At 39.3% G+C, this 22,715-nt stretch overlaps 1 protein-coding gene across 2 annotated transcripts; it reads left to right on the top strand.

The window, feature by feature from the left end:
- Positions 1-19,080, top strand: ppp1r16a (protein phosphatase 1, regulatory subunit 16A). 2 transcript variants are annotated; one of them, XM_086151185.1, is made up of 11 exons: positions 1-135; positions 8,833-9,888; positions 10,384-10,454; positions 11,992-12,137; positions 12,323-12,426; positions 12,745-12,869; positions 13,105-13,230; positions 13,305-13,380; positions 14,183-14,312; positions 14,416-14,578; positions 14,908-19,080. In XM_086151185.1, the coding sequence occupies exons 2-11, from the start codon at positions 9,642-9,644 to the stop codon at positions 15,445-15,447; spliced, it is 1,728 nt and encodes a 575-aa protein (XP_086007311.1). In that variant the 5' UTR covers positions 1-135; positions 8,833-9,641; the 3' UTR covers positions 15,448-19,080. The 2 variants fall into 2 exon arrangements, with proteins under 2 accessions (XP_086007311.1, XP_086007312.1); XM_086151186.1 differs by having other exon boundaries at positions 79-135; positions 8,837-9,888.
- Positions 19,081-22,715: the final 3,635 nt, after the last annotated feature.

Raw genomic sequence — 22,715 nt, 5'->3', positions numbered from 1 at the left:
GAGGGCGCAGGTTCGGTTGTTATGGTGAAGCATTTCCCCCGAGGGCAGACTGGAGCAGGAGCAACGGACTGCCTCTGACTTCGCTACACTGCCGCCAACCTGCACAGGAGCTACCCGAGAGTCGACAGGCAACAGGTAAGAGGTCGCTGTGATATTTTTGTTTTTTACCATCACTCCGTTTTACTAGCGCACACTGTACTCAATGTCAGCCCACTTTTATCAGCTGAATAACGTCGTTTTTTAGACTTTTCATTGCCTCAAACACCGGTATGACAGGTTGACGTCTTGCTGAAGGAGGCTAACCGGAGCCTAGCGTGTGTTAGCATGAGGTAACATTATTCTAAACGGAATTGGTCTCAACTCAACGAGTGCCCCTCTCGTTTTAACCCAGGACATGGGTTGGATAAACTGGCTTGGTTAACGTCAACCGGACGCGCCGAATGAAGCCAGGTAGCTTAAACGAACTCTTTGCGTTAAACGAGCTGTCAGACCAGCCACCTGTTGAGTCCGCTCGGGGACCGCTAGGTTAGCTAATCTGCTGCTTAATCTGTTTCGACACTGCGACCGATATTTTGTTTCTGCATGTCAACTGCATTCTTTTCTTATATGCGACATTTCAGTTTGTGTTTGCCGAGTTGAATGTGCCCCGGCAGCAGGAATAAAATGTGCCATCACCTATGAAGTGACGCCTTACATAGATGCATCCAAGTAGAAAATATTTCAATCATTTTATAAGGTTTAAAAACAAAACAGTACAATAATACAAGCCAAAGTTACCCTCTGAGAACATCGCCTCATCACTGAAAAAGAGTACTCAATACAGAAAGAAATCCCACATAGCTGACTTGTAATGCCATAAATTTAGACATCAGTACCATGCGTTGTCAAAAATAAGATTACTTTTGGATCAAGTTACAAGTATTTCTGCAAAAATTATTTTTCGACTGAGATGCATCTATATGTACCATTAAGAAATGATGCCATAATAATACTAATAAAAGCTTGAACGTGAATTGATAAGCATGTGTTAGAAAAAGCATCAAGCCAAAAGTCATGAGATGTTTTGCCCTAAAATTACAGAAAAAGAACATTGTGATATGCATCATTATTATTTTATGGCATTGAAGAGGTGGCAAACACACTGATTACTTCATCAGGTTTGTGAATAAGGAAAATTAACCATAGTTGTTCCATTAGTCATCAGTATAGAAATATTGTCTTGTACTAAAAAAATAATATTTGTTTAGTTTTTATAATCTTCATGTTTGAGGAGTTTAAAAATAATATAATGTAACTCATAAATAAACAAAGTGTCCTGGTCAAACCAGACCTTTCTATTTACTTGCAATGTTTCCATACATTTAGGTTTCACAATATCCATTAAGTGGATAAGAACACACACTCCGACATGGTCCCAAAGATCAAGGAGAGAATCACAGAAAGATTAAATGACTATTAACGCTGCTTTCACAACTTAGCACAGATCATATACACAGGCTCATGGGCAGATTTCAGGTTCAGTAGGGGCATTTTCCATTAAAACAAGTTGCACTCAATACCAAAAGTACTTTCTTAGACCCTGTGGAAGGAGGAAGACTTTATGCCCCTGTATTACTTGAGATAATCAGACATGAATGCCTGTATAATCTTGCAGTTGATTTTTTTTTTTTTTACTGCCGGTCACAGGTCAAATGACGAACACAAAGTTACTTAAATGTCACACTATTTGCCAGGGGTTGGTTTGCACTTGCATTCCTACTCATGTGCTTATGCTGCTTTGTTTTTCAGTCTTTTCATGGTGAGACCTCTCTGAGCTTTTTTTTGCCACTCTGTCCGTATTTCCTGTGTGGGTGATTCTGTAAACATGTCACATACATCTACTCGTCATGTCGGCACAATTTAAAGAGACCACCCATTTGTCTGCTTCTATGTGCCCGGCAGAAATGATTCAACTTCCTGATCAAAAATTTGCAGTGGAGTTCAAGTATAGCCTTTGAGACTCCTGGACATCCATCCTCCTTTGAATCCCCCTTCGCATTCTTTCCTTCACATCCTCATGCTCTCTCATTCCATATCCTGTTCTCAATCTTTGTCCGTGTGTGTGTGTGTGTCTTCCTTCCTTCAAATCTGCCTCTTCATACAACGTCCTGCTCTCTCTGTGGCCTTGCGACTCAGTGGCATTATTGAGATTGCTTAGTGATTACATGAAGTAGCTCAAACCTTTACACATGACAAGACTTTATGAGTAGATTCCCTCCCTCCTCCTCCCTTTTGTGATAATTCCCATCCTACCCGCCCACATGGGTTGAGATTGCAAATGGGAATTATTTTGGTTTCTCATTATTTTTCTTCATAGATAATCTAATCTTTCACAAAAGTCGGGGATTACATGATTACAAAATGTTGGAACTTCATGAAGCATTTCACATTTTTCTTTTTACTTGACCAACAGTTAAATAGTTGGTATTCATGTTGGGACTTGAAGAAATGTAGCTTGAAACATGATGTTAACTCTGTGTTTATTTTTTGCCATTAAGACCCATTGATCTCATCATATAAGTCTGATGCTACCATCAAGTGATGTCATATTTGCATTTTTTTTTTAAATATAAAACAAATATATCAACAGATGAGTAACTGATGTATAAATGTTTTATTGAAATTGTATGTAATAGAAAGTTTTCAAAAGTCAATACCCTTTGATTCAAATTAAAAGGGTGCAATGGACCCCCCCATCACAGACTCAACTCACAACGTATTGTTAGATTTCTGCCTATACAACTCATGTACTATGTGGTCAACGAGGGTGGTCTCTCTAGTAATTTTGCAATCAGTTTTGTTGTAGCAATGAAGGTGAAAGTGAAAGATAGGACACTGTTGCCCCACTAATGTAGGAATATAGCATGAAATGACAAATCTGTTATCAGTATAGTCATAAATTAATTAATTAATTTAATGTTTTAGCTGAAGTTGCAGAGCACACAAACAATGTTTGCAATTATTTAGCAGCCAGGTTGGGTCACTTGGCATCATACACGGGACCATTCACGATTCACCAGGCTGCATTGACTCAGCATTGTTTGTTTCAGCGAACAGAGCGGTCTTACAGATGGCAGTGAATACCTCAGTGCGCTGGTGGTTGTACACAATGACTGTGCAACGATGATGAAAACCCAGAGCCATATTTAGGGCTGAGCACGAGTTAAAGCTGTGTTGTGTTCTTTGAGTTCAGGCACACTTAGCTTTGGTGCCGCCCTCTTGATGAATGTATGAGCTACAGTGCAATGGGTTTGTGCATTCATAGTAGTCTATTCATTCTGGTCATTTCATGAAAGTTTATGTTCCTGAGCAGTTGTAGACTGCCCTTCCTGTTAAGTCATTTAGTGGGAAAAGGCTACAAATGTCAGATTGATGCAGGGGTATTTTTTCCAAAGGGGTGGAATGTCTTACTTATATATCTCATTTTGTTTATGCATTCTGTCAAAGTCAGTAAAATATCAGTGATTCACCTTCTATTTTTTCATGTGTCTGGGCTGTTTATTACTCAGAACATCATAGCCTCTGAGTTGACTGTGTCTGAGGTAAAATAAGGTATTGAATAGTTGTTAAAGTCTCTACATCCGATGGTGACAGGCTAGCAGTTTTGTAGGGATTATGTGAAATGGTAAGTTTAAAAAAATGCAAATATAAGAGACAAAACTGCATAATTATGGAAAAATTGACAGTCACAATTTTATTTGCCTTGAATCTGTATCACAATTCTCTTTCAGTAGTACCCACAAAAGATAGCCAAATCACTTCTTATCAATCCTCAAAAGCTTTTAGTCAACTGTTTTAATGACATATATTATTAACTTGTTGGACTTGACAACTCTCTGATGTTGCATCAAAGTTCCAAAGATCCAGCATTGAAACATAAATAGTGGATTTCAATTCAAGGAAATATACTCAGATGATTTAGAAATTGCCTCACTTTGCTTGGATGTCAGCATTTAGATGCATGGATGTACATGATTAATGCACTGAAATTTGTTTGTATAACACATTTCTTGAAACAATGCAAATTAACAGGCCCTTACATCAAATCTTGGTTAACAACCGTTAATTTAACTCTTTAAATATTCAAAGTCATATCAAATTTAGCCCCTGTAGTGTGTGTGTGTGTGTGTGTGTGCGTGTGCATGCGTGCATTTGCGTGCGTGTGTGTGTGAGATCAGTTAAGTTGATACCAAAATACCTAAAATATGTGATTCATGGAATCACACAATGAATCTAGCTGCCTTATAAATCAGTTGCCTTTATAAATTGTTATCACCAATTGCTTAAAGCTTAGCAATGACGATGGCAGGGGACAATGGCATGATAATTCTTCAATTGTGTCATGATTGTATTAGGTGCTAGAAACTAAAAGGAATGTTGAACAGCAGGGGGGAAAGAAACAAGAAATTATGACATATTTCCCATGACATGATTTTTGCAAGGATTTGTACTAGCTTGTCCCTTATAGCTAAAAGATATGAGTTATTGTTTGAACATCTCCATTGCACCACAAATCCTAATTTGAAATGAAATGTAGCTTTACAATTTCCTTCAAAAAGTTGTAGAGCTTGCAATTCTGGAAATCATTCATGCCCAGGTTGCCAAATCTTTTTCCTTTTTCCCTTTTTAGAAATTGTGCTGTTGAGTTCTATTTTTTCTCAACAATCACGTTTTGTACTTAACTAAATTTGTGAGGTTCAATTTCACAATGTGTTTGAATAGTTGTATTGGTATTTCTTAAGTTGCCTGTACATATGAAGTGATTCCAAAATGGATCTTGGTTGTGTTCAAACTGTCCAGGGTCTGTTTTTTCTGTGTACTTTTGCTCAGTAGCAGCCTAAATCACATTCCTTGTAGCTAAGATGAGTTTAGCTCACCCAGCTTTGTGAGTCTGTTGTTACATATTTACACATTTATTTAATATTGCTTGGCCCTCAGTTGCCAAATCAGTGCTTTGGTATGGCTTTTTAGATCTTTCATCTTTGATTGCAACAAATGTCTAATGTTTATGATAGTCAGAAATATTGCTCTGAATTAAATGTGGTCTGTCATTTTGTAAATGTTGAGCTATGACTTCAGTGACACTTCAAACGTTTTTAAGAAATGCAATGAAACCTTTAGTATGGCATTAAAGAGTAAGGCAAGCTCAAAGTGTGCCTAGTCTGACAGTCTTCATCCTTTCCTCTGACTTCCTGCTTTAGAATTTTTATTTTTTTAATCTGCCCCCCCCCCCCATTCCCTGTATCAGGATTTCTTTGTTTGACATAAAGATGATGACCATCAACTACCTTATTGACAGATTACTTTGAAGCTCTCAAAGATTATGTTATCCATATAAAACACTATAGATTAGGGGAGAGAGAGAGTGCAAGGGAGAAGGTGTGTGAAGGAGAGAGGGGATTGAATAAACATGTGGTTTTCTTGACTGTGTGAGATGAAAGATACAAACACTTGAGCTGAGTTTTTGTTTACACAGCCAGAGAAGGACTGGCAAAGGACAAGGTCATTTCTCCCAATGTTACTTTGCATCGAAGAGTTGCACCGATTCAAACACAGTCTACTGTTTTTGTCAGCTCAATTTACTCTTAATCTTGTCTTGACCTGTTATTTATGTTTTCTTTATTAGTTGTCTGTCAGACAAATGCATTGTTCTTTTGCTCTATGTGGAAAATGCTGGAAATTGCAGTTCCATGCAAATTTGATTCTAAGTTAATGTTATGGCCAGAGAGCAGGCACAGCATTGTGTCTAACTGTAATATTCTAGATTAATTTGACACTGCTGAATATAATGTTAATCAGGGAGTTGTGTGTGTTTTATTCACATTGCATTATCCATTTCATTTAGCCAAAGGTCAGTAGGTCCTGTATAGGGAAATACTTAATTCATTCCAACTGCTTGGAGTGGTCATTTCAGCAAAATGCCAGCAAGTTAGTCTGCCAGTGTGGTTGCCAAGTTTTCATTATGAGATGAAGGTACATTTGTTCAATGCAATCATGACCACTTGATCCTATTTAGATTAGTTTGTAAACATATTGAAAAACATGCAATAAAGGAAATTAAGAATGTAAATGAAAGTATAAAAAAAGTCATTCATAGTGAGCCATGATGGTAAGCCTACAAAATATTAGCAAGATTATAGCATTGCATCACCGAGTCTATTCTGATTCATATACTGTATAAAGTTACTGCAAATGCCAATGACCTACTAGTTCCTCTGAAATTGTGTGTGTGCGTGCGTGCGTGCGTGTGTGCATGCGTGTGTGTGTGCGTGCGCGCGCGTGCATGCATGTGAGCGTGCATGGGTGCGTGCGCAATGTCCACATTTTTCAAGACCATTCAGACTCCTTACTATGAATGTAATGAGTAAGTGTTATTGTTTCTGCCAACTACTGTACAAAACCAGTGACCCTTCAAATGAACCAAAACAAATATCAGTCTTGTGGTCCCATATGTCAAGGGGTTATATCTGCTTTAGCAAGCTGACACTATACTAGGCCTTTTGTGGCCCATCAAGTGACAGCTTGGTTGTTTTTGGATTGGTAATGTATCTGTTATCAGCATGAGCAGATGCTTGACTTCCACTGGTAACACCATGTTGAAAATAACAACAAGGGGGGGGGTTGGAAATTTTTCTGTACATGCTTGTGTTTTGATGTAGAGTTAGAATTTTGAACATGACAGATAAAAACTCAAACCAACCAAAGTTGCAGTCTTGAAAAAATATTGCAATTGGAATGATAACGCAAGAAAACGTTTGCCATCAGTGACCTAAAAATAGCAAAAATGTTTTGTCTTTTGATTACTGTTTTGTGATTACTGGAGAGCATAACGTGCTAAGAGCAGCACACTGTCTACAGTCAAGTGTGCCATAGTGCTCTGGCTGGGTGTAGAAACACAGTAAACGGGTTTTATTGTCTTGATCACATGATCTGTAATTTGTGCTAGAAAAACTAGACTTGGGCTGAGTATATTCAAAGCATTCAGTTTGACACAACACTTCTGAAGTGCTTCCTTCCTGAAAAACTCTGTGTGATATGCAATGCCAAAAGAACAGAACATGTTTTACACAGTTGATTACATAAAGGCATAATTTTGAAAAAAATAATTTGATTTGCGAGCTTCCCAAAATTTATGCTTAAGACTGAGATCTTTGTGGCATTTCAGATTGTGTCTGGAATTATCCGACTAATACAGCCAGTGAGTTCTTGATGGGATTTTCTCTTTTTCTCCAATCCATTCATCCTTTAACTCCTAAATTCCACCCTTCAACCTTGAAAATACAAAAAAAACATGTTTTCCCATTCATTTGTTTATTGTTACTCCGGTAGATGGGTAAGCCCTAACTGCCTCATGTAATAGACCCGGAAATGGACTACATGTTTTTCCTGTTAGAAGAAAACATGGTCGAGAAAATCACCTCACAGTTCACGAGCACTATAAATGAACTCACAATCAGCTATTAGGCATTCCGAGTCCATGCAGCAGTCAACCAATTATTCTTGTTTTGGTAAACTGTTGCTGCCGTCTGAGGAAATCCTCACATTGTAGCTTGTGACAAAGGGTAAGGGGTTAAGTATCCTAAAATAGGAGGGCATAGAAAAGAAACTAAAGAAAATCTTGTTGTTTTTTATTTTTGCCAAAGGAATTCAGAATTCAGAGCTTGCCAGGTAAAAGCCTAGATAAAACTGAATACTGTGTCTCCTTAGTATAAAATGTACAAAATACTTAGTCTGTTCTATTACCTAAATTCTCAAGACAGTACATGTTACTCTAAAATAAGGAATAAGGGGGTTGTGTCTGTATTTTACCCATATTAACTATAGCCCTGAATACATTTATTTGGCCTCCTGTGAAATTCCAAAATATTTATGAAACAAGTACAGTATGGCAAATCATGAATTGATAAGTGTTTGAATCTGGCTTATATTTTATTGACTGATTGCCTTGTTTGTGTAATTACCAGTTTAATTAGCAGACCTTGAATGAAATTAGATAATCAAATTTCACCTAATATCCCTATCGTGTGTCACAGCCTGTTACAATCACATGAATAGAATAAAAAACAGCCCCATGTAGCTGAAACCTGGTTATTCATTCGGTATCTATCAGTTGATTCAATCAGGAGTTCTTTTCTACCAACGTTAGGCTGTATAACTCGGGCCCTCTGTCTTTTCAGACACTACCTATCTCACTGAGTGCCTCTAGTTGACCTTCCCCTGTGTGCTCACAGGTCCAAGCCTAAATAATAAATGAGTAGCCTAGAAAGAGCCGTGTGTGTGTGTGTGTGTGTGTGTGTGTGTGTGTGTGTGTGTGTGTGTGTGTGTGTGTGTGTGTGTGTGTGTGTGTGTGTGTGTGTGTGTGTGTGTGTGTGTGTGTGTGTGTGTGTGTGTGTGTGTGTGTGTGTGTGTATATCTCACACGATAGGTTAAGTATTAAGAATATTAATGCTGCTTGAGGTAGTCAAGGCAAGTGCATTGAAACTCGTTCAATTGGCTAATAAACTGTTTATTCCCTAAACGTACTTCCTGCCTCGTCCCTTGTCCTTCCTGGTGTATATACCATCAACTACTAACTTTGTGCTGGGCTGTAAGGTTTGTCAATCATTAATGAAATGCATCCTATTGTCTCAGGTTTCCATTGGAACCTGCGGGAGAGAAGGGAGTACCGGTACTGTACATTCAAGGAGCTCAGGGGTTAAAGATAACAGGATTCTGAGAGCAACATGTGTACATTGTACTGTAACACTGCCACTTAATTTTGTCTCCCTGCCCCCCTTTTGTTCTTTCTACAAGCAAGTTTACAGTGTGCTGAGAACTGAGGACAGTTACTGCAGCACATGTTTAACTGTCCTTTGCTGAAGACCTGCCAAGAAGGAACAACAATCATGACGAGCTGAATTTTGAAAAATCGACACCAAAGGACATTTGAAACCTGCCACAGGATGCAGTACCTGCTATAGATTCTGAATGGATTCATCATTTGCTGCCACCTGGATCCATATGAGTAATTTCCAAAGTCTGGTCCTCATTGTCAAAGTCAATTACATTGATCCAATACAATTGCCAAGATAAGGCAGAGCATCTTACCTGTAAACAAGTTTGACTTTGCTTATCTAGGCCTACCTTATTTTGTGTCCCTGTAACTGTCCATGTTTCCCTCAAGTGATATGACCGGGAGGACTGACAGCTGTGAATCACAGATACATGGTTACGTCTTGGACAACTTTCCATCATCATTTTTTCCCTTCAATCTCCCGCCCAAGAGTCAATATCTGAAAGATGGGAAATAGACTTAGTCACAGTTCTGTTTTTTATCCCTCCAGTCATGGAGGCATCATCACCTGATCTCACGGAACTAGGAGTATTTTTCTATTTGCTGGTTTTTGATAGATACATTGCTTTACCTTTTTTGTTTTTTTTTTGGAAACTATTTCCTGTATTGTCTCACAGGCCTTGGTAGAGGCCTGTTTGATTTGACAGAAGAACTATTTTGGGATAAAATACAGGTTTATGAGCATTTTGGACTCCTAAAACCCAGGTTTATAACCTGCCAGAAAAAGGCAAACAAGAATAGTTGTCATAGGTCATCTTTTTGTAGTGGTATGGCAGCAGATCACTCTGAGCTGCTGGCTGAGATGTCCACTATAGGGCGTCTGAGTGCCACAGAACGCTTGAAGCATGCCCAGAAGCGCCGCACACAACAGCTTAAAGCATGGGCGCAGATGGAGAAGGATGCAGCACGAGGATCAAAGGCCAAGGCAGAAAAGAAGAAGGCGCGGACCACAAAAGTAACCTTCCCAAATTCCATTACCTTGTTAGATGCAGCTGCACGCAACGATCTGGAAGAAGGTGGGTAGAAACAGGCTTACACGGGACAAACAAAAAGATACATGGCACCTAACATACTGCTCTGACAGATTTGGCATAAATGAATAACCTCAATGAGATATATTATTTTGCTTCATCAAAGTGAAACTCAGAAGAATTTCCCAGGTGCCTGCAACTTAGACTAATCAAAACACTGTTGTCCATGAAAGCCGCTCCTCTCTGAAGGTCCCAGTGTAAAATCAGCGCCAAATCTTTTTAGTATTTGAGAGAAGCTGAGGCAAAAGTATTTCTCAGTCAGTGCCTCAACTGCCAGTTTAACTGATACTAAAGAAGCCATCCATGCATATTTTACATTGACTAATTCACAATTTTGTTTATCATTAGCTTTGAGGTAAATATCTTTGAACCATATATTTTTACACCATACTCTAAACGGGTATCCATGCGTTCCATGGTTTATAGTGGAAAAAGAAACTCACCTTGTGATGAGTTGTTTTATGTTTTTGCTTCATCTAGTGAGGGAGCTGCTGAACAGTGGGGTGAGCCCCGATCTGATTAATGAGGATGGACTGACAGCCCTCCACCAGGTATGCGGACAAATCACATGCCAACCTGTAGGAGTGACTGGGGTAATGACGAGATGGTTCCTATCTGGGTTAAAGTCTGTGCATTCATCAGAACGCTAATGCCGTTGCCACAGTAAGAAGACGACTCTAATTGTCAACAATCGTCTGGTGATTCATCAGTCATAACAAATATTGGATCTGCTGAGTCTTAGGTCATTCAAATGTCTTTCAGGAATATGTGTATAGATATGATTAATGAAAATGCACATTTTAGCTACATTTTAAATTAATAATTGATTTACAAAAATCACTAATCAATAAGTTGCATTCCTGCAATGTATGCCCCATCTCTTCAAACACAAGACAAGTGTCATTTTGGACTCTGCCCAGACTTGGTATTAAAATCCAATCAAAATGAGCCAATCACAGTGCAGACAGCTTTATGTGGGCATATTTACATGTAACATAATACTAAATCTTGAACATCCTTAATTATATATATTTAGCTCTCTAGTCCTCTGTACATACTGTAGTGCTTGTCATGTGTTGACTAAGCAATCTATTCACTTAAACATATTTTTGTTGATGGCAAAGAAAAGGAGATGCAAAGAGGCGAGCAAGAGCAATATCTGGTTGAGCTTTGAGTTTAGAGGGTAGTTTATGTAGTCGTTCAATGTGGCCAAGCTACCTTAGGATTCACCTGTATGTCGCATTGTTGCCATTTATGGCCTTAGCCACCTCTGGAAGTTACAAGTTACCTAATCAGCTGTCAAGTCGTGAATGGTTCTCTCACTCTCTTATTGCTAAATGTGAGCAGGGCCACATGTGGTGGCATCCAACATATTGATAACTATAACTCTTATGTTTTTATTTATTTTTTGTATTTGTCATTTTTGATATAGCATCAATTTTTTATCCCATATTACCTGTCCTAACTCCAAGTCATGTTCAAGCTAACAGTAGAACAACATTCTGAGAGAAGACACGGCCTCTCCTTAGGACTTTGTGATGGTAGTCACCTTTTAGTACAATGTTTGTAATTATGTTGTGTGTCAGTCATTACTTTGAGTTCACCGAGTAGTGTTTGCCTTTATTTTGTCTGAGCTTTTACTTGTCCTCTGTCTGTTTACATGAATACACGATTTTAGGTAGAAGGTCATAGTTTTTAGGAACTACCTTGATCCTGCATTACTTTTCTAAATAGTTCAGATGGGAGGAAAACAACATTAGATGGTTGCAGTTTTTCTGTTAATTAACTGTTGATACAAACATGAACAAACACAAAACTGCAAATTACACTCCGAATATTCTAGAAAGAAAGGGCACATTTTCATCTCGTCTTGTGCTTTGTGTTCTACAATTGTGTGTTTAAGTGATCAATACAAGGCATCTCTTCATATTAGGTGGAATAGTAGTACATAAAGTTAATGTGTTGCCTCTTTCAAGTTTTTTGCCCTAATATAATTGTAAAGCCATTTCCCCTCCTGCCTCCATTTATTTTTTAGAACCAATGATTAATAGATTTTCATATTGAGCTTCCCCCGTCTTCTCTCACCAGTGTTGCATAGATGATTTTGTGGAGGTGGTGCAATGCTTGCTTGACGCCGGTGCCTGTGTGAATGCCTGCGACAGTGAGCTGTGGACACCACTGCACGCGGCTGCCACCTGTGGACACACTGGGCTGGTGCAACTCCTTATTCAGGCGTGAGTAAAGCTGTAAAGGTCTTGATTGTTGTTTTAGTTACCGTGTAGACTCACACAACACTTGTGTGTTGAAGTGGTTCAACTTGTCACACAGAATTGCTGAGTTGTATTGTGAGCTGTGATATGGTTCAATAATATATTAAAGTATTGTAATGTATTATTATATACTATATGGATGCTTATAGAGGGGCTAACCTGCTGGCGGTCAACGCCGATGGCAATATGCCCTATGACCTTTGTGAGGATGAGGCCACCCTTGAGCTGTTGGAGATGGTCATGGCTGAAAAGGGTCAGTGAAATGTTGTATTTTGAATGGGTTGGAGATATTTATGGCTTATTTTGAAACATTGTCTTAAAAAATATTGTTTTTTTTTTGTTATGTTTTTTAAGCAGAATCCAGAGTTATTTAGTCTAAAGACAAGCCAAAAGTACAACTTTTTTTTTCTATCAATTCAAAACACTGTCATTATTTTTTCGCCACAGTTTAGATCAGGTTACTAAGATGAATGACCAGTTTCAGAAGAGACATGTTCAAACATTAGCAGTAATATGTAGAGCCCACTATAACAATGTTAACCTGTGTGTTTGTTTGCTTGTCTTATTAAAGGGATAACTCAGGACTGTATAGATGAATGCAGAGGGGCAAGAGAGGCCACCATGCTTGCTGACATCAAGGGCCTGATTCAGAGTGAAACAGATTTAAATGCTCAGGATGATAATGGAACAACACTGGTAAGAAGCCAGAGGAAGGGCATGTTTTTCTAAAAAATTTTATTCACTTGTTTTTGAAAGTTCAAATGAGCGGTCAACCCCTCTCTTTTGAAATATTTTTCTAACAAAAGAAATAATGTTGCGTAAGCCTGCCCACTGCTGTTGTGCTTTTTTTTGACACTGTGAAACCTTATACTTGTCCCTAGAACATTACAAGTTTTCTGTCATGTCATAGTATGTTCACTGTCTCTCCTAGCTCCATATCGCATCTGCTAATGGCTACTTGTCTGTGGCGGAGCTGCTGCTGGAGCATGGGGCTCAGGTGGAGGTGAGGGATTGTGATGGATGGACACCCTTACATGCTGCCTCCTGCTGGGGACAAGTGAGTACTGCAGTTTTAGTAAAGCGAAAACTCACCATCATGAATGTAACTGAGGAAATGTTTCTATTTTGAAGATCCAAATGGTGGAGTTGCTCGTGGCCCATGATGCCAGTCTAAATGCAAAGTCTGTCCTTGAGGAAACTCCTCTCGGCAAGTATTTTTAGAATGGTGCACAGCAGATGTCTACGCCCAATTTTGACTTTTCTCAATACAGACCCAACAAATGTTATATGTATTGGAGAATATTCAGGTGGAGAATATAAAACAGCATCACATCTTTGTTCCGGCATCTAAAATTGGATTCACGAAAGCATAATTTCATAAATAATAAAAAATAATACATTTGTTGTCATTTTACAGTTGGGGGGATATCCTCCTGCTACACTCTGTTTACTTTTTTGAAATTCACATTTATAGGTCAAAACAAAAAAAAAAAGTTGTCATGTGTAAAATCATTTGTATTATTTTAATGAAAAGTCCCTTATTTGTTCGACAGTAATGCAACAGATTTCATGTTTACTAATTTGTGTAATGATTATCTTTAGTTTTCCTTCAAAATCAAGGTAAAAGAATACAAAATTTGTGGGAAATGCCTTAAAAGTAGTTGACAGCTTGATCAAAGACAACAAATTTCTTAAATTAACTGGCAAAAAAATCTTGGGGGAAAAAACCATCCCCCTTAATATTATATAAAATGTTTGATGGTATAAATTGAATGTATCAGGTCAGTGCATCCATGTCAAATTTAGCTAATTTGAAATATCTTTTGATAGCAGTAAAGTGAAACATCAACAAATATATTCTACTGTGCACAAGAGCAGTGTACTGTGTATTCAACGTGTTTTGCTTTCCTTATGTAACATCTAACCCTAAGAAACATTTCTCTCAAGTGTAATTACTATTGTCTGGTCCCACAAATTCACCTTCACATCCAATACTGTCACCTCTTCAGATGTGTGTATGGATGAGGAGGTCAGAGCCAAACTGATGGACCTGAAGCACAAACACGATGCCATCATGAAAAGCCAGGACCGACAGAAAGGCACACTGCAGAGACGAGCATCCAGTGCAGGGAGCAGAGGGTAGGAGTGGACATTATGTTTAAAGAATTTTTAATGGATCATTTGGCCGTAGCAAAAGAGTATGCCGTGACAGTGGTCCCCTCTGTGTGGTATGTATGCACAGCAAAGTGGTGCGCCGTGTCAGCGTGAATGAGCGTTCCAGCTTGTACCGTCGGGAGCACCACAAAGAGGCCATGGTGTGGCAGGAGCGGGGCCGACAGCCAGAGCCGCAGGACGATGATGAGGACCGGCAAACGGACAATGAGCTGCACCAGCACGCAACCATGGTGAGAGAGCTCAGTGAAATTGAATCTTTCATTGCCAACATTGTCAAAAATGTCTCAAGTCTGAACTGGCATTTTGCATGGATCACACTTTATAACCATTAAATAATGCAGCAGCAGGAGTCTTGAGTTATAGAAAAAGCACTTCACTCTAAATAGCAAGTTAACTTTTTATACTTTCTAGCAACACTCCCCCAAGGTACCTGAGTAATCAACACTTCCTAGAAAACTCTTCCATCAATGAAGCACTGATGTATCAGCAAGAAAGGGGTAAATGTGCCTTATTATCAATATTTTCCTGAATCTTGAATATGTTTTGCTGTTCCTGTCAGGTCGCTGGTGGGGGAGGCACAACAAGTTTAAATGTATTGGAGGCAACAGACCAGAAAATAATTACTAGCCTTGGAAATGGAGGCACCTCAGTGTCTTTGGCTTCCTCTGTGCCGGGTGAGCTATGGAGTGGTGGCGGTCGCATGGAACGCAGTGCCTCCTATCAGCTCAGCCCTGCATCTGGAGTGGGATCCACCTCTGACGTTGCAGAGGGTGAAGGGTCAAACAGTATGAGTCGAGAGAAGTCACACCATACGCTGGCTGACTTGAAACGTCAGCGGGCAGCTGCCAAGCTCAACAAATACCCAGCACCGCCGCCACCTTTGCCTCCCTCCGCAGAGGAGAGCAGTCCTACTGAAGAGACTGATGTGACAAATCCTCCAGCCCAGCAAGGGCCTCAAGGGTCCACAAGCATGGAGCAGGGAGTGTCCCCGAGCCAGGTGTTCTACACCCCAGCCAGTGGGGAACCTCCTCTACTGAAACTTCGAGCCCCTGTAGAAGAACAGAGCAATAACAAGGAGCCTTGCTGTGGACTCATGTAGACTCACAAGTATTGCCTGCATTATACAGATGCTGGGTATTTTTCGTACCAATAGTGGCAAAATAGTTAGAAATCCACATTTCGGTTTTGAAACAATCAATTTTGCAATTTTGTAAGCTGAGACTGAACTCAAGTTCTGGCTTGATCTTTATTTCAGAAATGCATTCTTATTATCTTTTCTACTGAGGTGGTCACAAACATAGATCGGTTTCACTCACTCTCTTCTTTACTTGTCCCTCACAAAAATATTCAGAGCATTTGAAATTCTCTAGAATCACAGAAAAATGAAGACACTGAATTACAGATTTATTTACATACATATTTTTTTAAAGAGCCAGAATAAATGAGCTAGTAATGGTACACAATCTACTCTTGTATTTACCAATATTAATTTCTGTTCAATATAAGCAAACTAGACTTGTATCAGTTGAGAAGTTTTTTGGTCCATAACAGTTTCAGTGAAGTGCGAGAACATTCACACAGGGTTGTAACTAGGATTGTGACTTGGCTTGCTTTTCTATTTTTGAATCTGAAGTAATACTGAGTAGATATTCTCTGCACAAAATCTTTGTCAATATTTGTAATGGTGCAATTTGTAAATTACATGTTCTCTCTATGAATGTTAGGTAATTTATAATGAAATCCACAGACAATGATTCTCCCTTTCAGCTTCTTAAATTTATATTTTGCTGTCAGTATTTCTATTTTTCTACACTGAATGCATTCACAATATTTATTACTTAGTAAATGTGGCTTTTTGTGTATTGCTATTGGAGCTTTGAGAGATGAATATAATTATATAAAAAATGTATGGAAGTGAGGTACCTCGTGTCAACAGAACTTTCAAAGACATGATATTTAGTTTCATTGTCATTACCTAGTGAACTTGTCATTTGATGATGTATCAAACAGAAGTGCCTTATAGTAGGTGGTTGATTTTGCAAAGCTTGCACAAAACCAGTGAGCAGCTGACAGTTTACCCTATTTTTTTGCTGCATTTTTTTAAGCCATGTTCAAATAAGACACACAAGGCATTTGTGTTTCACATACATATCTAGTCGTGTTTACCCCATACAGTCAATGTATTCCTCTTGTAGTACTATTCACTTTAACTCAGATGCGACTGTTCTGATGCAGCATAGAGTACACTATACACACTCCATTGTATTTATGCATTGAAAATATTCAGACCCCTATTTAATGGAAATGAAAGTGCATCAATCTGATTTCAGATGAACTGACATTAGCTGGGGATGATTAAAAGCCTTATATTATCCATTGCAAAGTTTTGGCTGTTACATAATCATGTGATTGAAAGTAATTCTAACAACAACAACAATAACAATAACAATAATAATAATAATAAAAGTAGTGTAACGGACTGTCAGGTGACACTAAATATACCCTGCATGATGCATGAAGTCAGCAGGGCTTTTGATGCACCATAACTATTACAGTCTCTCCCAAGCTCTTTACGAGGCGTTTCACTACTGACTCACTGATACCTAACTAATTCTATGGCTGCCTCTCCCTTCCCTAACAAAGATTTGCATGTGTGTGTGAAATCCTGCCCCCTGCTTACTACCTTGTCTTTGTGGTTCCACACCACAAAATTGTAGGACACAAACTTATTCCAGTGCACACTTGTAATGTCATTTTATGTTGTTTTTTGATTTAATAGCATTGGGGTAATAGGGAATTGTGCATGCAGTATACTGGAATTATGCTTCTGCTGTTTAAAAGACACATTTCTCATTATTTAACTGGTTGGTTTTTTTTTTATATATTACGATTCAGTTTAAAAGAAATCAAACCATAAATATACCCAAATCAAAGCAATATGTAAATATAAAAACTTCTGCTCTTCTATAAATTAAAATTACATTGTGGGTTATTTAGGTACAAATATTTGATTGGGGAGAAGAAAGTATAAAAGAACCACTATGTCCTGATGTTCCTGCTACACTGAACCTAGTGAATTCAAATTCTTGTTTGAAATCTTGTTTACTGTGTAAACTTTGATCAGTAATTTCTTCTACATCATTTCATGATCACGATGAGTTTGAAATTTCTCTACTGTAATATTCTTTGTTTAATTCTATTGAATAATATTTCATGCAGACAAGTGGTTTTGATTACTGGCCTTTGTGCAACCTCCTTTTCTCTCTGCACATACTCCTCATGTAACATCTAGAAAACCACAGTCTGGACTGAGACACAATATCTTTCTGTCAGTGCGATGAATCCAGAAAAGTATGGTCCATTTTGTTTTTCCTTCACATACTACATACTTGATCTGGAAAGTATTATCTGATTTATCTTTTTCAATTAAATTTTCCACAGATCAACACAGACCGCACTTGATCTTTATGGGAGGGTCCATTGCATTTCACTTTGCTGCAATCTTGTGTGGCTGATACTGGATGGTAACCTTCGGAACTAACTGATGGTGCATTAAAGTTTGAACTCAATAGGTGGCAACATGGAGTCATCTATATAACAGCAAAGGGAAAGACTAGGACATCCAGATTGGTTTTGGACACAGTTGGAAGGATATTTCTTTTGTCAGTGATTTTAATGTCAAAGATGCCGAAACAAAATCAGATTTTTCATGTTTTGGTTGCACAAAATTGGTGACAGTGTATTCTAGGGTGTGATGCTAAAGAAAAGTGACATGGCTGTAAATACCTTAGACAGAATTGTTTTATCAGTGGGTCTTTATAATTTGTTAAATAAGCCCAGGAGAAATATTTGATAATATAGTATCAAATCTTTTGTGCAGTGCATTTATTTATTTATTCATGTCTCATTTTAATCGTGCTTTTTTTATTGACTGATGTTTTTCAATTTTTTTTAATCTTTTACCTGAAAAATGTCAACATCTTTCATGATGAATGTACAGGAAGATGATTATTAATTATTTTTTTTGATTAATCAGGGTCAGTTTGCAGTCAGAATCTTTTTAATCAAAAAATGTGTATTCCTACATTTTTACAAATATCAAAGAATATATTTTTACAATTTGAGCTTTGCATTATACCTTGCTGATTGACAGTATTGGATGGTTTACTAGATATTAGAAATTCTCTAAATATGCTGAATATCAAAGCATATACTTCTATGATGGCATTATTCGTATTTTGCTCATGTTCTTTTTCGATAGTATTCATTGTCCATCATTTTATATGATGAAGGCTCATTTTGCTTTTAGTAACTCGGGATGCAGGACCTATTAGACGTCTCTGGGTTGGTCCTCTGTGCTGCTGTGAATCACAAAGTCATGTGCTTTTAAGCTGACTTACTTCCACTTCAGGTGGTGTTTGCAGGGGGTTTAAAGAGCGTTGTTGGAGTATTAAGAAGAGCTCTTGTGTTTGCGCTGTGTACGCAACGTCAATTGCCAGCCAGGAAATCAAAAGGAGTAAATATTGCAGATAATAACAGGATAGAGGCATAAAGGGCCCGGGGCCGGCAGCAGTAAACGTTGGGTCATGGGTCACAGTGGAGATGCAGGGGGAGGCAGGTGGGGCTTATTGTGGCCAGCGCAGTTGAGTGAAGGATGTGTTGAATGGGGATTAACCCCACCCGAGTGCCTCTCAATGCCCCTCGACCACCACTGGGCCCTGGGATCATTCCAGTGTGGACCCCCCCCCCCCCCAAAAAAAAAACACCATCTTTATCTGAACAGCCTCATTGCACCCCCCTTTTCTCCGCACACATGCATTCACACTCCTATCATGCACCATTTAGTGAAGGGAAATAAGTCCATGCTTAATTAGCAGTGTGTCAGTTGTGTTCAATTAAAATATGCGGCAGGACTGGAGCACTGATTCACACACACATACAATGATGAGGGGGGAGGAGTGGGGTGGGGAGATTTACTCATTCAAATCTACTCTCACTTCACCTTTGTGCAAATGGTTGAGGTTACTCAGAAAAACAGTAAAATTCCTGCAATATACTTAACATCTACACTTAACACAGATACTGTCAGAAGGTAGTAAAGTTATACAAACTGTCTTTCTTGGATTATGTAATTACAATTGTGCTTTTATGAAAGAAAAAAAAAGCGCTTGTTGACCAATGTCCTACAAGTTGTATTTAGTTTGCTTTTATGAAGCATTAAAGCAAATATAAATAATCATCAACATCAATGAATGGATTTGTAATTAATTTAACAGTTTTTGATTGATAATAAAAAATAGAATGAAGAATGGCCTGGAAGAAAAAAAAAATTCACTTTTAGTTATTTATTCAAAGTTAAGTTGGACCGCTAGTTTTTAATGGACTGCTAGTTTAAGTGTGAAAAGAATTTTCATCATATTCTGTATTTTGTTGGATTTTTATCAGCGATTTATTACCTAAAGTGCAGGGAATATTAGTTCAAGAAGCTGTCAGAATTTTCTTTACATTCTAAAATTTTGTTTGTGACTAGTACTTAAAAGTAGTCTTCTCGCTTGCATGTTTGCAGCAGTGCGGTTTCTGGCCACCAGAGAACAGTATTGTCGCACCGCTTCAGTCCAGCTCTTGGCTCAGCTCGGTTTGCATGAGACTTGAATTCCCCACTTTACAATTTTGTAAAAAAAAAAAAAAAATAACAGAACCGTCAAAATAAAATAAAATCATCACAGGGCCAGTGGTGCACCCGGGGCTAGAAATTTCATCCTGCAGGTGAGAGTCGGTGCTGATTCTGCAGTAATCTTACCCAAAGCACTTCACGTCTGGAGAAAAGTTTGAGACATATTCAAGGGGTGACATAGGGAACTGCATGTCGATGTGTGTGGAGTGAGCGCAGTGCGTGTGTGTGTGTTTGTGTATGGAGTGTGTGCCCATGTGTGTAGGCGTGGACTCCACAGCTGTGCGAGGGTCTGATCTGAAGCAGGCTATTGCTTGCTGTGAAAATATTATTGCATGTGTTTATTATTGCTTCAGTGTGAAACAGTGGGAGTGTTGTGTGCGCTGCATGGGCTGGTGGAGTGGTTGTGTGTGTATGTGTATATGTGTGTGTGTGTGTGTGTGTGTAGTGATAGTGATGATGTGTGTTTGAAATGGGGTGGGGGTGTCTCCCGTACGCTCTTCCCTGTTTCCCACCGGCCAGCCCCCAGCCTGTGGCCCATTGCACCCTGGGTAATAGGGAGGCCTTTTGGAGTTGATTAGTTCCGGCTGGATCCCAGATAGAGTTCTGACAGGCAGGAGAAACGATCTCTCAGCGTGACCCCCCAACTTACCCCACGCACCCCTGTCTCAGACACAATGGGCCAAAGCAGGAGAAGGGCTTTTTAAACAACTGCAGCTCTACTCTTCTTCTCCCCCAAGCCTGAAAACGGCACCATTATTGCCTCAGAACCGTATTATGCCGCCATGCACATTCAGTCTTTATGGCCTCCATGCATAGGTATCTGGAGACGGAGGGCGTTTGTTTAATTTTCTCACCAACAAATAGGACCAATCATTCAACATATTCCAATGCGTCCTTTGCCCTTTTAGTGAAAGCAGTAGCTTGAGATGGATGTTACTGCTTGGTGTGATGAAAGAGGTGACTGCATATATTAGGATCAGCCATGTGTGTTTTTTTTTTTTTTTTGGTGGCACACCATCACATCCATGTTGGACACCTGTGGCATGAACTGACATCCGTAAGACATTCCACTGAGGACCAGCATCATTCACACTCTCTCCCTTCGCAGATTCATCCCCTATATCCTCTTTCTTTCCCACTCTACCCCCTGAGATCTTCTCTTTCTTCCCCTCTGCTTTCCTTTCTCTCCCTCTTTCTCCACACATAATTGATTAAGGACCATTTTCATAAATCAATTTGCGATGCACATCAGTCAGCCCTGAATAGAGGAACCCCCTTCTGAGCAGTGGTATTAATCTATCTCAGCATGCCCTGCCACTCACTTACACACGCATGCACACACACACACACACACACACACACACACTCCCACATACTCAGATCTGTATAGTTTGTTTTCTTTAGCTTTACCCGTAGCTGGTCGCCAAACATGATATATGCAAATGTTTTTCCCTTCGACCTGGAACGTGGTGGTAGACAAACACTTAGCACTGAGACTGAACAACAGTGAGTGTTGTAGAAAAGAGGAGGAGGAATGTAGGTGGGGAAATTCTGTAGAAAGAATGATAAACCAAACTGAAAATTTGGAAGTTGCCGTGAGAATTGTTCCCCCAAGGATTTAAATGATAATTTTAAAAGATTCTTCGACACATTCAGAAAAACAAATCTACTATGTGTTAACAATTTAGACAATTTAATCATCATTATTTCAACTTTATCCATCTCTCTCACTCTCTCCTTTGTCCGTGTTGAAAGCTGTTGTTTTAGATGTTTTGATATGAATGTAGTCATGACACCACCCTTTCTTATTAGACGAACTGTGCCAAGTTGCAATGGATTCTGGGAACATGAGCCAGCAACAGCTGCAAGTGATATGCCTGACTTTCCCCTCTCCCCCTGTCTGGATTTTCTTACAGTCTGCCCTCCTTCTCTCTAACTTTCATCTTGATCTTTTGTTCTTTTGTTTTTTTTAAAGGAAAAAAAGAATATGTCCTTTGTACCCATTTGCTCTGCTTTCTACTTGTTTCTTTTCCCTTCCCTCCATATTTCCCCTCGGCCTGCTGCCCCTCTCTGTGCTCCAGGGTGTTGGCTTTAGTGGTAGTGAAAGCTGCTTTGCCTTTGAAAACAGTTTGTCTTAATGGGAAGGGGGATTTCATGCAGGGGAGAGGGGCGGAGGGTCACAGATGAAGCCAATTGTGTACCCTTTGCTGTCTGAGGTGCTGCGAGCTAGGGTCAAGCTCGGGGTCACACTGGGCCGTCACTCCAACTGGGTCCCGGTGCTGATTCTAATGCCACCAGCATGTGCGTACGAGACAGTGTGTGTGTGTGTGTTGTGCAATTTAAGAAAAGAGGGGCAGGAGGCACATCTGTTTTTGATCCCCCAGAAAGCCTTGCTCCATGGACCTGGAGGTGCTGGCGTGCCTGAAGAGGACTCAGAGGGAGAGGGAAAGGGAGAGGATGAAAGGGTGAGTTAGTGGTCACATGCATACAGTATGTTTTGGGTACGAAACTGTATGATCGATCATGTTATATTCTTCCTGCATCCATGTCTTCTCCCTCACTCGCGATCCCTTTGTCGGGAATATTTGCCGCGTAAGATTCAGGTGTGAATCGGCTTAGAACCTAATGTCTCTAACTTTGGGTTGGAAGAAGTGTTTTCTTTCCCGCTAAGTTTCAGATAAGATCCATTGCAT

This window comes from Fistularia commersonii, chromosome 8, assembly GCF_037954325.1.
Source record: "Fistularia commersonii isolate RoL2024-O1a breed Wild chromosome 8, RoL_Fcom_v1.0, whole genome shotgun sequence".
Taxonomy (NCBI): domain Eukaryota; kingdom Metazoa; phylum Chordata; class Actinopteri; order Syngnathiformes; family Fistulariidae; genus Fistularia; species Fistularia commersonii.
This window is presented reverse-complemented; position numbering and strand designations above follow the sequence as displayed.

Bases quoted from the DNA above. Each gene is read 5' to 3' on its own strand.
- ppp1r16a (XM_086151185.1), top strand. From the start codon at position 9,642: ATGGCAGCAGATCACTCTGAGCTGCTGGCTGAGATGTCCACTATAGGG. The intron at 12,138-12,322 runs GTGAGTAAAGCT...GGATGCTTATAG, and splicing joins GTGCAACTCCTTATTCAGGC to AGGGGCTAACCTGCTGGCGG. The intron at 12,427-12,744 runs GTCAGTGAAATG...GTCTTATTAAAG, and splicing joins GATGGTCATGGCTGAAAAGG to GGATAACTCAGGACTGTATA.